Raw genomic sequence first — 15880 nt, 5'->3', positions numbered from 1 at the left:
TTTAAAGAATTGCTGTTAAGTTGAGTTTTTTTCTTAAAGTAATTTTTCTTCTTGTTTTACGAACTCTATTTCTTATAATAAGAATTGATTTAGTAACTTTTGTTATTTAAAAAATACTTTATTTATATTTTCAATATTTTTTTCCTTAAAGAAAAGAAAAAAAAAATTTCCTTGAAACAACGTAAAAATTTAAACATTAAATTAAAATTATAATAATATTAAATAAAAAAGTTCTGAAAGAACTAATACATTTAAACAACAGTTATAGATGAAATTAAAGACTAGTTAGTTGAATGTTGGAATGTCGATTTACTGGTTGTATTTGTAACTGCAATAATCTTCCCATAAACTGCTCATTTGGCTCAAACACGATTCTGTTGATGTCAAGTCTTTGAATAAAATATAATGCAAAATTGGCAATACTGTTAACGAATGGTCGTCATTTTCCATGTCAATGACATAATGTATTCCAACTAGTCCAATCACCACATTAAAAAATGAGCTCCGCTCAACTATCTTTTTACCGCACATAACGATTGCCTCATCTCTATCGTCTATTATGTATAGATAAGAATTTTTTATCTGAAAATAAAATTAACCAACTCGAATCTATGCTTAATGTAACTTTTAATAAAATTTAATAATATCCAATAAATTACAAAATATAAATAAAAATCTATGTTCTTTCATAGTTAAAGTTTTTTCTAAAATAATATACCCTATTTTTCCTTTTTTTTTTTCTAAGAGTTAGTCAAGTATTTAATCAAGTGCATTGAATCAGAAAATTTCAATACTTTTTGAATCAGAAAATTTCAATACTTTTTAGTAAACAAACACATGAAAGTAAGTTCGAAATTATATGTTAGAAAAAATGTTATATGTCTTATTTACAAAAAAAGTATAATCCAAGGATTTCGGAGGAGTAAATGTATAAAAAATTATGAATGTATAAAAAGATATGAACTGCAAAAGAAATAAAATAAAATCTTATCACTTTCACATCAGAGAAACATAGATGTTTTTCCAAATTGACACAATTCTATCAACTCTATTAACTGAACCTTTGTTTATCCAGCCTCGTCTTTGTATAAATGTCGCATTCAGACATGATACAACTGCAATCATGTCAGTATGCTGTTTAAACCATTCATGTTTATGCGCAGCTTCAAGTTGCAAAACCATTTCATCAGTGATTTTTGCTGTAAAAATGATTTAAATTAAGTTAAATTTAATAACACTAATTTAATAATTGTAATGCAATTACATAACAATATAATTATTATATTTGTAATCACAGCTTGCATATATGAAATAAAAAAGCGTTGGCCATATTTAGATGCCACAATTATATTGCAACAAGTATTTACAATTTTATTAAATTTACATTATCTCCGTTTAGTATAACATAAGACTTTTACAATATAGACGTTGCGCAACTATCTGTATAATTAAGCACTGCAGAAAAACTTTACTCTATTTTAATAAGGAAACGTGGAAGAAAAAAACCACGCACGAATGCTTTGATGTAACAATGGGAAGTTTCGACGGAGAAGAAATTTTCGAATTTGTAGGTTTATATATTTTAAATACCCTAGCTAAAATAATCCAAATTAATCAATTAGGTCTTTATCGCGGCGACGGTTTAATGATAATGCTTAAAAAATCAGGGCCACAACTCGATAAATATAGAAAAGATATTATAAAAGTTTTTAAAAACATTGGCTTCCAAATTGAAATAAACATAAATTTAAAAAAAGTGAATTTTCTTGATGTCACGCTTAACCTCTCAGAAAGTTCCTATAAGCCCTACAAAAAGCCTTTTGACAAATTATTGTATAATAATGTGAATTCGAACGAACCCCTTCAAATTCTAAAACAAATTCCAATTTCAATTCAAGAAATAGAAACATAATTTGATTCAACCCACCGTACAGCAAAAATGTTTCAACAAATATAGGTAAAATTTTTTTAAGATTAGTAGACAAACATTTTCCTCCCTCTAATAAATTACATAAGATTTTTAACAAAATACCATTAAAGTAAGTTAAAGTTGTACAAAAAGTTTAGAAAGAATTATAAAAGGCCACAACTACGCGTGAATTAATAAAAATGAACATATAAAAGAAAAAAACGCTGATTATTGCAATTGTAAACAAAAAATAGATTGCCCTCTAAATGGAAAACGCCTTTCGAAAAATGTAATTTACAAGTGCATTGTTTCCTCACAAAATAACCCTGATAAACAATATATTGGCTTAACCGAGGGGCAATAGAAAAAACGTTATGCCAACCACAAACAATAGTTTAAACACAAAAATATTTTAAAGATACTATGCTGTCAAAAAAAATTTTAATTTACAATGGTCTATTCCAAAATCTGCCCCTGCCTATAATAACATTTCCAAAAAATGTATGCTATGTATGAAAATAAGTACCTCTTTAAAAATTATAAAAATAAATGACCAAATTAAACTATTCCCATTCCAAAGAAATTTTTTTAATAATTACTTTCTGTAACTTCCCGTTAAAAAATATAGTAATTAAAATTTTTTTATAATAATTTATAAGTTCCTGTAAAATATTTTTTTCTATAAATCGAATTTTTTTTTAGATTTAGTAATTCTTCCCGATGATCCAGGAATGGTGAAACTTCAAGTTGAAGGGAAAAGTTAGATAAGTGTTTTTTACTAATTTATATATATATATATATATATATATATATATATATATATATATATATATATATATATATATATATATATATACAGTGGCGGATTAACCATATGCGAGGCCATAGGCAAGTTTTCTATTATATTAGTTGAGTTTTTAATTCTTGTGTTCTATTGTGTTTTGGATATTTATTAGAACGTAACGAAGCAAAAAACGCAAAAAGGTTTTAAATGTACATTAAGTATTTTTTTTATTTTGGATGAAGATGCACTAATAAGACTACTCAAAATGCGATACCATTTATTTTTTTCGCAGATTTTAGGAGGATCGATTACATTGACTTAAAACTTATCCTTTCTGACTTTTGAAGACGCAAACTCATCAATTAAATCAGAACAGTCCAAGGACCGACTTATTTTATTTTCAATGGAAATTAAAGCTAATGCAGATAAGCGGTCTTAACCCATAGTGGAACGTAAATAGTTTTTTATGAGTTTTAATTTGGAAAATGACCTCTCTGCGCTTGCCACTGAAATAGGGGAAGTTAGTAAAATTCGTAGGGCAATAAATAAATTTGGAAAAATTTCGATTAAAGAATTTGCCGTAATATACTTCAAAATTTCCAGTGCATCTTTCGATTCCGCCAAAGCTTCCATTCTTAAAAATGTATTTATTTCCGAGTATAACTCTTCATGGTTCACGTCCGATTCTTCTGTACTAGGATTTCTCAGTGATATTTCTAAATTTTTACAATCATTCAACAATTCATTTGCATCTAAACTTCGCATTTTTTCGGTACGGGTTAAAAAACCTAATATTTTGTTGTATGAATCAAGCATTTTGAATCTTTCATTTAAGCTTACTAATGCAACATCAATTATTGCATTAAAAAAATCTACTTTATATTTAGACTTTCCATTTAGAGGTGTATCAGTTCCTTCATATTCAAAAAAACATCGTTTTCGGCTTAGCCGCACTTGAAGGAATACTGGCTCAGTACCTAATTTTATAGCTATTTCTTCAGATTTTTTAATAATCGCTTCAAATGATTGATCACTTCTGAATGATTCTAAAAAAATTTTCGTAGTTTCCACCAATTTTATCATAATAGAAATATCTGCCGAGGGATTCTGCATAACTTTACTTACTTTTTTAATTTCAAACAATAAATCATGCCAAATTGTAAGTGAAAGTATAAACTGATATGAGGATATCTCATTTGCAAGACCGTTAGCTTCAGAAACAGCAACTCCAATAGTACTTGAATCTGTAACTTTGTATAAAGCTTCTATAATTTGAACCAAATTATCTTTTACAACTTTTATACTATTTATACAGCTTTCCCAACGCGTATCTGAAAATGATTTAACAGTCATTTTACAAACACTTTGCAGTATGTCCCATCAAACGGTTGATGCAGCAAAAAATGTAAAAATTCGTTGAACAGTACCAAAAAAGTTAATTGCAATTGATACTGATTTCGCAGCATCATATACCATTAGATTAAATGTGTGGTTAGCACATGGAACATAAAGAGCTCTGGGATTTTTTCTTTGATTAAAGTTTTGATTAAACCCCTTTGTATTGGCCTCGCATGTTGGCACCATTATCATACAATTGCCCACGACAATTCATTAGATCCAAATTATACTCAGCTAATAAATTTAAAAAAGTTTCAACTAAACCTGAACTAGTGCTATCAGTTATGTGAAAAAAACCACAAGAAAATTCTTCAATTAGTACTTCTTCCTGATTAATTTTAACGCATCTCAAAAGAATTAAAAGCTGTTCCTTATGACTTACATCAGGAGTGCAATCCATGATAACAGAAAAATATTTTGATGACTGTATAGAAGATACGATAGTTTTCAGTATTCTTCTCGATATAAGTCCAATTATTTCATTCTGCACATCTTTTCCAAGATAAGTGTCAAAGCATTCTTTATTTTTTATTCGTTTGAGATGCTCTAACATAACTGGATCAAATTTTGCAATAAGTTCTACTTGTGCCGAGAAGTTTCCATTATTAGGCTGATAAAGTTGCTCACGGTGTCCACGAAAAGGTAATGGTCTTTCAGCTAACATTAGCACTATAGCAAAAAGACGTTCAAGTACCAAGCGCCAATGTTTCTTCTCATTTTCTATCATTCTCTGCAAATTTTGATCAATCGTTGCATTTGATTTTAAATTAACTGACATATTCATCCATTTTTGCATTCAGCTAATGTGATCCTGAGATTTTATCATGTTGTTTTAAGCTAGAACCTATATTTTTCCAATCTGAATAACCTTCAGTCGACGATAAACATATTTGTCGGGTAGGAAAAATTTTGCAACAAAAGCAAAATACCGAATTATTTTGTATAGAATACACTAGCCAGCTTCTAGAAACTTCTTCACCGTTAGCAAGAACTCTCGTGTAGAAACTAGTATTAAATCTGCGACCCGATTTATTGGCTTTAAAATTTATTTGTTTAACCTGAGTCGGTCCTTTTTTAACAATATCGACTCTTTCTCGTTCATTAAACGAAATAGGCCATAACGCCGGGTCATCGGAAACAATAACCACATCAGTTATGTCTTGTTGTGCTTCATGCAATTGAGGATTCGAAGCTAAAACAAAATCATTAGAAGCTAACGAAGACTCTTGAGGCAAATTCATTTCAAAATCTTTTTCATGGGTGTCCGGTAATAGGACAGCAGAAACTTCAGAATTTGAAACATCAAAAGATAAAGACGCTAAAGATGTTTCAGACTGGTCTGATAAAATATCTACCAATTTTTCTGAAACATCTTGCGAAGTACTAGCACCTGCATCAAAAGTTGTGTTAGTACCTGATGATATATTAAAAAAACTTGTCACTGGTTTAATTTTCTTTAACATATCTGTATGTTTTTTCTTATTTCTTTTTTTTTCGGCACCCGAAGCCCATTATCTTCCAGTGTCTCGATCGCGATGAGGATTCATAGTTAAATAACGATGAATATAAATTTAAACTTTTTCTAAAGTTTGATATTTATTTATAAATATATAATATAATTTATGTAATATTAATATAAAAAGGAATAATCAGAAGAATAGCCAAGGAAAGAGCAGAAGTCGTCAATATAAAATGTATAATCAGAAGAATAACCAGGAAAAAAGCAAAAATCGTCAATAATAAAATCGCATAAATTACTAAGAACACCAAAAAAGAACGTCTGAACTATAAGAATTATAATTTAGAAGTGAAATGGAAAACAAATAATCTCTATTTTTACATCATTCATTACTTACATTATACCAAAAAATTGTAACTCGCACACAATCATAACACAACATTTTTTATACCAACAACAATCATACTATAGCTATAGCAATATAACAAACTATAACAAACGAGAAACTAAAAACAAAATTGTTGTCAGGAAAAATAAAAAGATCGTTAATTAAGACATTAAAGTGCTTACAAAAACAAAAATGGCATAGCGACGTCAAACAAATATAATACTACAGAAACCACAAATCTTTTCAATATAAAACCAATAACGTACCAGGATTATGTATATTAAAATGTACATAAAGAACTCAACTCATAAAATGCATAAAGACTCAAAGTCAGAAGGAAGGAACAAGCGTCCTCATGAAAACATTAATGTAAAATAATAAAAATAGTATGTAAATGTGATAAATTAGTAAAAGAAAAATCAGTCTTTGTTGTAAGTTCTGTAACGTCGAGTCTAATCAAAAGCCAGCGTAAGGAGTCAATATAAAAGCCACAACAATAATAAGGGAAGTGCCAGTCGTAAATCAAAGAACCCAAGATGGCTTTAACAGCAATGCAAGGAGAGTCTCCAACTTTAGACTTCACCAACTCACCAAGGATATTCCCAGGGAGGGGGCAGCCCCGCTTATGGGACTATTGTCAATAAATGTTAGCAAATGTAGCCATACTTCATCGAATCCACAATGGATAAAACACCTATACATCGAATAAACACTGATCTATGGCTCAAAGAGAAACCGCTACAACAAATACCCGGAACCAGCATAACATCCCATCACTGCTCAGATTATGTCTTGAGCAACAGTAAAAATGTAAAGACAATATTATATAAAATAAATAAACAAACAAACAAAAAGTCATTCAGTTAGGAGGATGGAAAAACAGAAAAAGCCTTTGAGACGTGTAGGTGTATATGGGCAAAGATATATTTGTCACAGTCATTGTCAATGTATATGAGACTAGAAACCGCATACTCTTTCATATAGTTGCCAGGCATTATGTATAACGCAAAAAAAAAAATTGCTACATACATAATAATAGATGTATATGTAAAGTTGAATATTTTATAAAAATACCGTTTATAAAAATACTGTACGCATACATAATATTGAATTTTAATAAATGAGTTTCGTTGTTTATATTTATTGTACTAAGAAAATTTTTTTATATTACTTGTACTAAGAAAAAAAATGCGAGGCCACCGGCAAATGCCTGCTTTGCCTGTGCTTAAAACCGCTGCTGAATATATTTATATATATATATATAAATATATATATATATATATATATATATATATATATATATATATATATATATATATATATATATATATATATATATATATATATATATATATTATATATATGGTTTTTCTATTTTTATTTATATGCATATTTTTGTGTTTTTTTATTTTATAAAATTTTGTGCTTTTTGGTTTTATAAATTTTTTTATTTTTTACCAATTGTGCGAAAAGATATCAAGAATTAGGTAAGGTTTAAAGTATTACTATAATTAAAGATAATGTTCAAGATTAGTTAGGAGTGTTTTGTAAAGAAAAATTTATTAAAGAAAATATAAATAAAAAAATGACAGGGCTTTTACACAAACACCACGTTACAATTGCTACAGTTACCACTTAAATGTTGAAATTATATATCAAATTACCCTGATCACAACTATTGGCTCAATTTTTATATTGCTAAACATGTGGTGGCATCTGCTGTTTCATATTGCACTCATGATGGTTTGAGTGAGTGCCAACAGCAGTTGTGAAATTAGGTTCTTCTCCGATAGACTTGCTGTTTCAATTGAGAAGATCGAATTTATCGGAAAAAATTTTTTTTGGGGTGTCAAGGAGTTATATACATGTTTAAAATACTCCCATAATTTAACAGATGGAGGACAGTAGGCAAAGATATGAATGTTTTCCTCAATTTTACCACAAGTTTTGCATTTGTTGTTTTTAACGATCTGTTGCCTTGTGCTTTTGGCAAACAAGGACGCTGAAAGTAGACTTTTGAGTAAAAAACGAAAGAGGATATTTTGTTTTGGTCCGCATGCGTGAGAGGTAAAGTTTTTTTTTCAGATTTGGGTCCATGGCATTGTTGTTTTTGTTATACCGTTTCAGAAAATTTTTGCTTGCACAACTGCCTTTTTGTTTTTCTGCCAAATTTTTTTGTTATTTTTAGGGTGATGTTAAACAGGGAGCCGTTTTTGTCCAATATTTTAATTATTGTTTTGCATTAATGAGACGTTTTGTTGTCCCAATGTTTTGTCTTAAAAAGTTCCAGTTTTGGTTTTGGTTCGTAAATTTTTTAAGTTAACTTGCCAACCAATACTTTGTAAAGTAGTAATAACCGTGAGTTTTATCCTCTCAGCATTCTTTCAGTTGAAAGAGCCTTTTAAGGCGAAGTGCAAGAATTTGCTCCTTCGGAGATTAAATTCCGAGACCCCCGCTTTTGACGGGTATAAAAAAATGCATATTTTTTGACCGAATTGAAATTGATATTTTGCCACAGATTTTCAAAAATGGCTCTATGCAATCGTTCTATTACCAAATCGGGAAAGGGCAACACGTTTGCCAGAAACCACACTTTTGACATTACTAGCGTATTTATCAGCATAGTCTTTCCCCGAAGTGACAAAATAAGTAGTCACAGAAACTTGAGTTTTTTCTCTATTTTCTTTAGAGTTACTCTTCTCTATTTTCTTTAGAGCTACTAGTTTATCTGTTTTATTATTCGAAAAATTCAAATTAAAATCACCCAACAAAGAAACGTGTTTTTTTACGAGCTTTGGTAACATATACTTTAAGTGGTTTTCAAACTGATTTTAATTAGATTGTAAGACTGATTGATTGATATTGATTAATAGAATTAGATTGTAAGATTGTAATTATCATTTGGCGGTCTATATAATGCTGTTCTAAATGTAATTTTGTTTATTTTATTAATTATTGCAATGGTAAATGACTCACAATCAACGTCATTTACTTTGAGGTTATCTACATGCTTAAAGTAAAAGAGTTTTGGACAAAAATAGATACGCCCGCGCCAATACCGTTTACTTTCGGTTGATGGTTGGGTTTATATCCTGATAAATGAAAGTTAGATTTAATCGTGTCTCGATGACACTAAATTTCTATGAGACAAATAAGGCTAAACTTGTTATTTATATTATTTAGCATTAATTTTAAATTTTCAAAGTTTTTATTAATGTTACTAATGTTTAAATGTAATAATGAGAAAGAAGATGATGAACAATGAAGAACGTGTTTAACGTCGTGAACATTGTAAAAAGCCATTTCTACTGAAATTTCGTCAAAAAAGTTAATGTTTTTATCATCGTCATTAATTACGTTTAGTGTGTTTTTTCTTCCTGTTATGTCAAAAACATTAATTATGTTGGCTTCCTCCTTCTTAATAATAACAACTAGAAATGTTATTTAAAACACAAAAATACCAAAGGAAAATAAACTCTAAACACTCTTATGCTATTTTTTAAAAATCTTTAACTACCAATTTATCATAAATAACGACAGAATATTTACCGTTGTTCCTGTGATTTCGCATTTCTTCAAAGAAGTTTTTCAATATGGTTAGGATATTCAAAGAGTAGTCCTCATTTATAAATATAACTGTTCCTTTTAACTTTTTTGAGTTCTTTAATAGTTTTTATAATTCAATAGTTTTATTACGATCGATCGAGGTTTACTTTGTCCAGTGTTTCCTGTCCTATGTATCCTTTAAATAACTACGTCACTTACATTTAGTTCGTTTTCAAAAATACTTAAAACTTTTTCTTCACTTAATTCTCGGATTTGTGGCTGCTCATCTAATTTAATTGCCAAAAGAATATTTTCTTGATGACCTAAGAACTCATTTGTTTGAATAACTTTGTCTACTACCTTAGGTTATGCGTCTGACTGATACTGTGATTTGACCATTGTCATGCATAGACGCCTGCTGCCATGAAAAATAAAAGATTCCTTCTTGATGATGAACCACATAAGGGCATAAACGAGCATGATGTATGTTGCTATAGTTACTAAATTTGATGAATGACTGGTGGTAGAAATATATAATCTGAGGACCCTGTTGGCTGTAGTAAGCCATCTAGAATGAGCCAGTTCTCCAGTGCTATTCCAGATTGACAGAACAGGTGCCACTTAGTACAGCTGGCAGATGTCAAAAAGTAAAGCTGATCTGTACTGAGCACTTATCTGTCCACTTCTGGCATTTCTACGTTATAATTTATTTGTTGAAAATCAACAACCCTAAAGATCTTACAAATTTCAGAGGACTTTCCAATAGAACCTAAATAGTATCTAAGATCAGATGTTGATTCATCCAATTCTGAAAACAAATGACTTATTGGAAGCTCATTTGCATGTAAAAAATGAATTACCCATTGTAGAGGGTCTGGTCTTTTATGCCATTAAAATACAACGCCTTTACTTTGACTTCACTAACTTTCGAGTTATCCCTTACTCCTTATCTTGCTCCGTTCAATAATAATTTTTTGTCATCATTTGAAATAAATGATTATATCTTCAAGTACAACTAATGCCAAAGCTGCAACAGATCTGTCACGAGTCCATGGCGGTCGCAGACTAATAAAAGAAAAGGAAGAGACAATCGCATTTGTTTTTCTGATGATAACAATGATGGTGGAGTGTTTTTATCTATAGCAGGCCGTTTTAAAATACTGGGTATGGCAGTAACGAAAGAATCAAGTTGCACTGCATCATTAAATTTGAAATCTGTTTGCTCAGGGTATACTGGATTTTAGTAACTTTTTCTCAATTGATCCAATACCCATTTTACGTTCAATCCTTTGATCTTCCAGAAAAGTGTGCTTCATAGCTGGTACCATATTAACTTTGGCACAGTGGCACTTTTCTAGATCTTTTCATTGGCAAGCAGATATATCAAAGAGTCTAGCTAGTTTGTCCTAATGAAACTGAATGCTATTTTTTTTCATTTTCTCTGTCAGCAATTGGAATTTATTGCAGCTTTTTGCTGTGCTCAAATAGGTTATAAGCTCTCTTTGTCGACACTGTAAATGATGACACGGTAGGTATGTTGCGTTTTAACAAATTTTTATCCCCTGCATTGCTGTTGAAGCTGCTTCATTCTTTTTGTTGGCCAGTAAAATTTTATTATATATTTAACTTTAATATTATTTGAAAAAATGAAATTTAGCATAGTTAGCTTACATTTTGTCGCAAAAAACATCATAAGTCGCATCACATCTAGTCCTGTTGGCAGTTGCAACTCAGAAAGCGGCTTTAAAAAACCAAAAGAATGGATGTCCTGTTTTAAATCTTAACATTTTATTTACTGATATATATTTAGAAAAGTTTTAGTATATTGTAGTATTATCATAGTATAAGTAAACATTGCAAAGTATTAACCTCTATTTAGAAACATGTCAACACAAGCCATATTCAATTAATATAATATAATAAAAATATTCTTAATAAATATATTATACATTATAACGAATCTATCATTCAATTATAAACAGTATTATTTACAAACAAAATATTCTTATTAACATTTAAAAATATGGTTTGCATTGAAACTTCGAGTAGAGCATGTATTTTAGTAAATTTTTTGCCTTATATTCAATTTCTTCAATTGAAATATCTTTCTTTTAAACGTGTATAAAAAAATTTAAATGGCTTTTTTAATACAAAAGTGATTATTTTGGTCATAATACTAATGAATAATTCAAACATATCTAATATGTTTTCACTTTGTAACTTCCACTTATAATAATAAATTTTTATGTAAAATTATTAGTCAAAAATTACTGCAGGAGGTAATTCTTGTCCAATTTTGCTCATTTCGGTCTCGTTTTTTTGATTTTCTTAAAGCTTATATAAAAATCAGGGATAACTTTCAAAAAATGTTGTTTTCACTCCACCCTAGCCAGGAATGATCATTTCATAAATAAATTACAAATGATGTTCAATTATATCATTATTTAAAAGTAATAGTTGTAGTTTATGTTTAAACAGACCAAGAAATGTAATTGTACTATTAACAAAATCCAGAATCGATAACTAGCCATCTCATAACAAGCTCCGGACGTTTCTCTTTTAATAGGTTCCGCATAACAATCCGGACTTACAGTAAGATATTCGGATATTAATCGCAGCAATAGTGTATTACGAGAAAGCTTTAACTTAATAAATAGGCGTGAGTGTTTTAAAGTAAAATGACTGAAGTGATTTAAAATATAGTATAATAGACTTTCAGCCTTATTTAAGATTTTTCTTTTTGCATCCGGTACAAACAAAAAGTGGAGTTAAACAAGTATGTCTTTATTTTAAGGATTGTGAATTTTGAATATTTCTAAATTTTCATTTAATGTTAACAAACAATATGTTAGGTATTTAATTTGTATAGAAATATATATACAGCGCCGTAACTAGCTTTTCTAGTGCCCTGTGCAAAATTTCATTTTTCGGCCCCCTAAGCCTAACTTTTTTTTGGAAAAATTGTAAATAAAAAATATATTTTAATTTATTATTTTTAAAAATTTCTTTATTAAAATTGCACTTTTCTTGCTTTCATTTGCGCAAATTCATTTATAACGTCGTCATAATTAATATCTTTAACAATGTTATATTCAATAGATATTATTGAAAGATTAGATAATCTTTCTTGTCCTATAGTAGATCTTAAATAATTTTTAATCAATTTCAATTTACTAAAACTTCTCTCACACGACGCAGTAGTAACTGGAAGAGTGAGAAATATCCGGATAGCAATATTAATATTCGGATAAGACTCAATTAAGCCAAAGTCATGAAGTGCTTGCAAAATATCTAGTGGAGTTGCAGTTTTAATATTAGGTATTATTGTCGATGCTTCAAATTTAAAGCTTTGTATCTCACAGGTGAACTGGTACATATTTAAATCTTTGCTATACTTAATTGCTAAATCTGCAGCCGACTTTTTTAAATCCAAAACGCTGGTCGATTCCAAAGACATACCATACAGAAAGGAAAAATCATTGCAGATAGTTTGCAGTTGCTCATAACGCCAATCTAGTTGAGACAATAAAGTATCAAAAATCTTGTAAATTTGCATTTTGAACAAATGTTCTGGAGTCATATTACTTCCTTCATCTGTTGCCTCATAATTTGCCATTTTCTTAACTTTTTTCTTGCGTTTATCAGGAAATCCAGCCTGTAGATTCATTGTTTCAGCTAAATTCTTTGCTTCCTGAAAATTTAGTTCGAAATCTGCTTCTCGTAGTCCTTGTAATGTACAACGTAGTGCATCAATTAATTTTGCTGCATGGTCTATCGATATATCTTTTCGTTGTAATGCCTTATTTGTTCTGTCAATGCATTGTAGAATTTTATTCCACATAGAAAGGGTACAGATAAATCTATAATTAATTAGTAACAATAAACTTTTTGCATTTGATACAGCTTCTGGATTTGATAAATCATTTGAAATCGATTCCAATCCTTTCTTTACTTCTGATAGATGTAAACTTAGTGATGTTATTGCATTGGCTTTTGATGACCATCTTGTGTCCGAAAAACTTTTAAGTGTCAATTTTAAAGACTTCATTAAAATTTCCCATCGTGCTGTTGATGACGAGAAAAAATTGAATAATCTTTGCACAGTACCAAAAAAAGTTATCATTTCTGGTGATGTAGAGCCAGCATGGACACCAGCTAAATTTAAGTTATGAGCTGCACACGGTATAAATATTGCCAAACTATTAATTTCCAAAATACGCGCTCTGACTCCTTTGTATTTTCCCGCCATATTAGCACCGTTGTCATATCCTTGTCCTCTGGCATCATTAATATCCAGTTTATTACCTTCTAGTTTATTTAAAATTTCAGTCGTTAAACCTTCTCCTGTTTTTTCATGTGAGTGAATGAAGTCGATGAAGCTTTCTTCGATCATTACCTTACCATTAGAATCAACATGGACGTATCGTATCATCTGACTCATTTGTTCTTTCTTTGATATATCAGGAGTGCAGTCGAATAAAATTGTGTAGTATTTTGATTTTTTAATTCTAGATATGATTTCGTATCTAGTTTTATCACCAATTAATTTTATTATTTCATTTTGAATAATAGGTGAAAAATATGAAACAGAACCTTTTTTATGTTTTTCAATACGTTCTTTTAAAGTTCTATTATAATGGCTAGCAAATTCTATCAAATTTAAAAAAATTCCACAATTTGGATCTCCAATTTTTTTATTTGAACCTCTAAGAGCAATATTATTTTTGGCGCAGAATAGAATAGCATCTACAACAATTTTTAATATTTCACGCCATACCATTTTTTCTTCATTAATTGAATTAATTAAATAATCATCGAGTGTGTTCCCTGATCTTATATTTGTTTCCATCACTTTCCATTTTACATAATTGTTTCTGTGATCAGATGAATTTTCATGTTGTGGAATAACAGGATGAAGATGTCGCCAAACGGAATCCTTTATGGGGGTCTGTAATATTATGAGATTTGTGGCCAAAAAGAATACAAGGGAAACAAAATATTGCGTTTTGATTAATAGAATATAACAGCCATTTTCTTATAACCATTTCTCCATTAATATGTTTCACATAAAACCAATCCTTTGTAAATTTTCGCCCTGTATTGTCTGCTGATATAATGGTATTAACGTTTACATTATTGCCTTGTTCTGGACCATGCTTGACAGGGGAATATATTACATTATTTGAAATAGCAGGCCAAGAATTTGGGTCGTTGTAATTTAGCATTATTTCTTGTGGAATAATATTAACGTTTGGTGTAATAGATGGCAAATTTATAACAATATTTTCAATTTCAACATTATTAGTACATGTATTTTCGACAGTTGTACTTTCGACATTTTTATTTTCGACATTTGTAATAATATCATTATGATCAATTAAACTTATAGGTTGCAATTGTAGCACAGCATCTTCATCTTGTAAATCAGAACTAGGTCTAGATATATTAGTTTCTTCAATTTGTGGATTTTTTTTAAGCCATTTAGTAAATTGCTGCGACATTGATTTGCATTCTTCTTGTTTTTGCTTGTTAATTTTTCTTTTTTGAGCGCCCGATAATTGTTTTGACATTGTGTGACTAGATAAAAATAATAATATTAAATATAAATTTATGATTTATCTCTGGAGCTACTAGATTACCAGATATATCGAAAATAAAAAATTGTAAAAAAAAATTTATCGGTAAATTGAAATATGTGCTTGCCAACGCTATCTTACGATTCAAGTGTTTTATTAAGTTTTTATTATTTTAGAAAGCTTACCTGATGATTTAGTTTAATGTAATTAATAGAATAATTGGCTTGATGTGGTTTAATAATTAGTTTTTTTATAGCTATTTTTAACCAATCTATATTTAAATAAAACAAACTTACGATGTTTTTATAAACGAGTATATTTTAAATTCTAATTGGAAATTATAAATTGTAATAATGTGTCATTAATAATGTGTCATTAATAATGACAATAAGTTTTTTTATGTTGCTTTGATTAAAAATGAAAATTGCTTCACACATTTTTTAAATTCACCACATTACTACACAAACAATACGTTTTATTCTATTGCCCACCAGATATCGTTGATTGAATCCGCGCCAAAATATTACAATTTGGAATTGGAAATCAATATAGAAATTTTAAATTGCAGTATAGAATTAAGTAGCACTGTATTGAAATACAATACAGTGCTACTTAATAGGAAAAAAAAATTTTAAAAAATTAAAAAAAAAATTAATAGAAGAATTTATTAATAGAACAAATAATTTTTCGTCAGTTTAAAGTTCCATTTCACGGCCGCCTATTCTACGGGCCCTGTGCAAGTGCACCTGTTGCACCTGCCTAGTTACGGCACTGGCTGCTACATCCAAAGCATGGGACTTCATGGGTCAACTAATCTTGA

The 15880-nt window shown here is 29.4% G+C and overlaps 3 protein-coding genes across 3 annotated transcripts; all 3 read right to left on the bottom strand.

Moving 5' to 3' along the window:
• Positions 1-4239: 4239 nt before the first annotated feature.
• Positions 4240-4869, bottom strand: LOC136075735 (zinc finger MYM-type protein 1-like). Its single transcript, XM_065789170.1, has one exon. It carries the CDS (start codon positions 4867-4869, stop codon positions 4240-4242), a length of 630 nt encoding a protein of 209 aa, XP_065645242.1.
• A 7625-nt stretch (positions 4870-12494) lies between these two features.
• On the bottom strand, positions 12495-14333 carry LOC136075734 (zinc finger MYM-type protein 1-like). Its single transcript, XM_065789169.1, has one exon. The coding sequence runs from the start codon at positions 14331-14333 to the stop codon at positions 12495-12497; it is 1839 nt and encodes a 612-aa protein (XP_065645241.1).
• A 43-nt stretch (positions 14334-14376) lies between these two features.
• LOC136075733 (zinc finger MYM-type protein 5-like) lies at positions 14377-14985 on the bottom strand. The gene has a single exon (XM_065789168.1). It carries the CDS (start codon positions 14983-14985, stop codon positions 14377-14379), a length of 609 nt encoding a protein of 202 aa, XP_065645240.1.
• Between the last annotated feature and the right edge of the window lie 895 nt (positions 14986-15880).

The sequence above is a fragment of the Hydra vulgaris genome, chromosome 02 (assembly GCF_038396675.1).
Source record: "Hydra vulgaris chromosome 02, alternate assembly HydraT2T_AEP".
NCBI classification, from domain to species: domain Eukaryota; kingdom Metazoa; phylum Cnidaria; class Hydrozoa; order Anthoathecata; family Hydridae; genus Hydra; species Hydra vulgaris.
This window is presented reverse-complemented; position numbering and strand designations above follow the sequence as displayed.

What these genes read in the sequence shown, in the direction of transcription:
- LOC136075734 (XM_065789169.1), bottom strand. Translation starts at nt 14,333, where the DNA reads ATGGAAACAAATATAAGATCAGGGAACACACTCGATGATTATTTAATT.
- LOC136075735 (XM_065789170.1), bottom strand. Translation starts at nt 4,869, where the DNA reads ATGTCAGTTAATTTAAAATCAAATGCAACGATTGATCAAAATTTGCAG.
- LOC136075733 (XM_065789168.1), bottom strand. Translation starts at nt 14,985, where the DNA reads ATGTCGCAGCAATTTACTAAATGGCTTAAAAAAAATCCACAAATTGAA.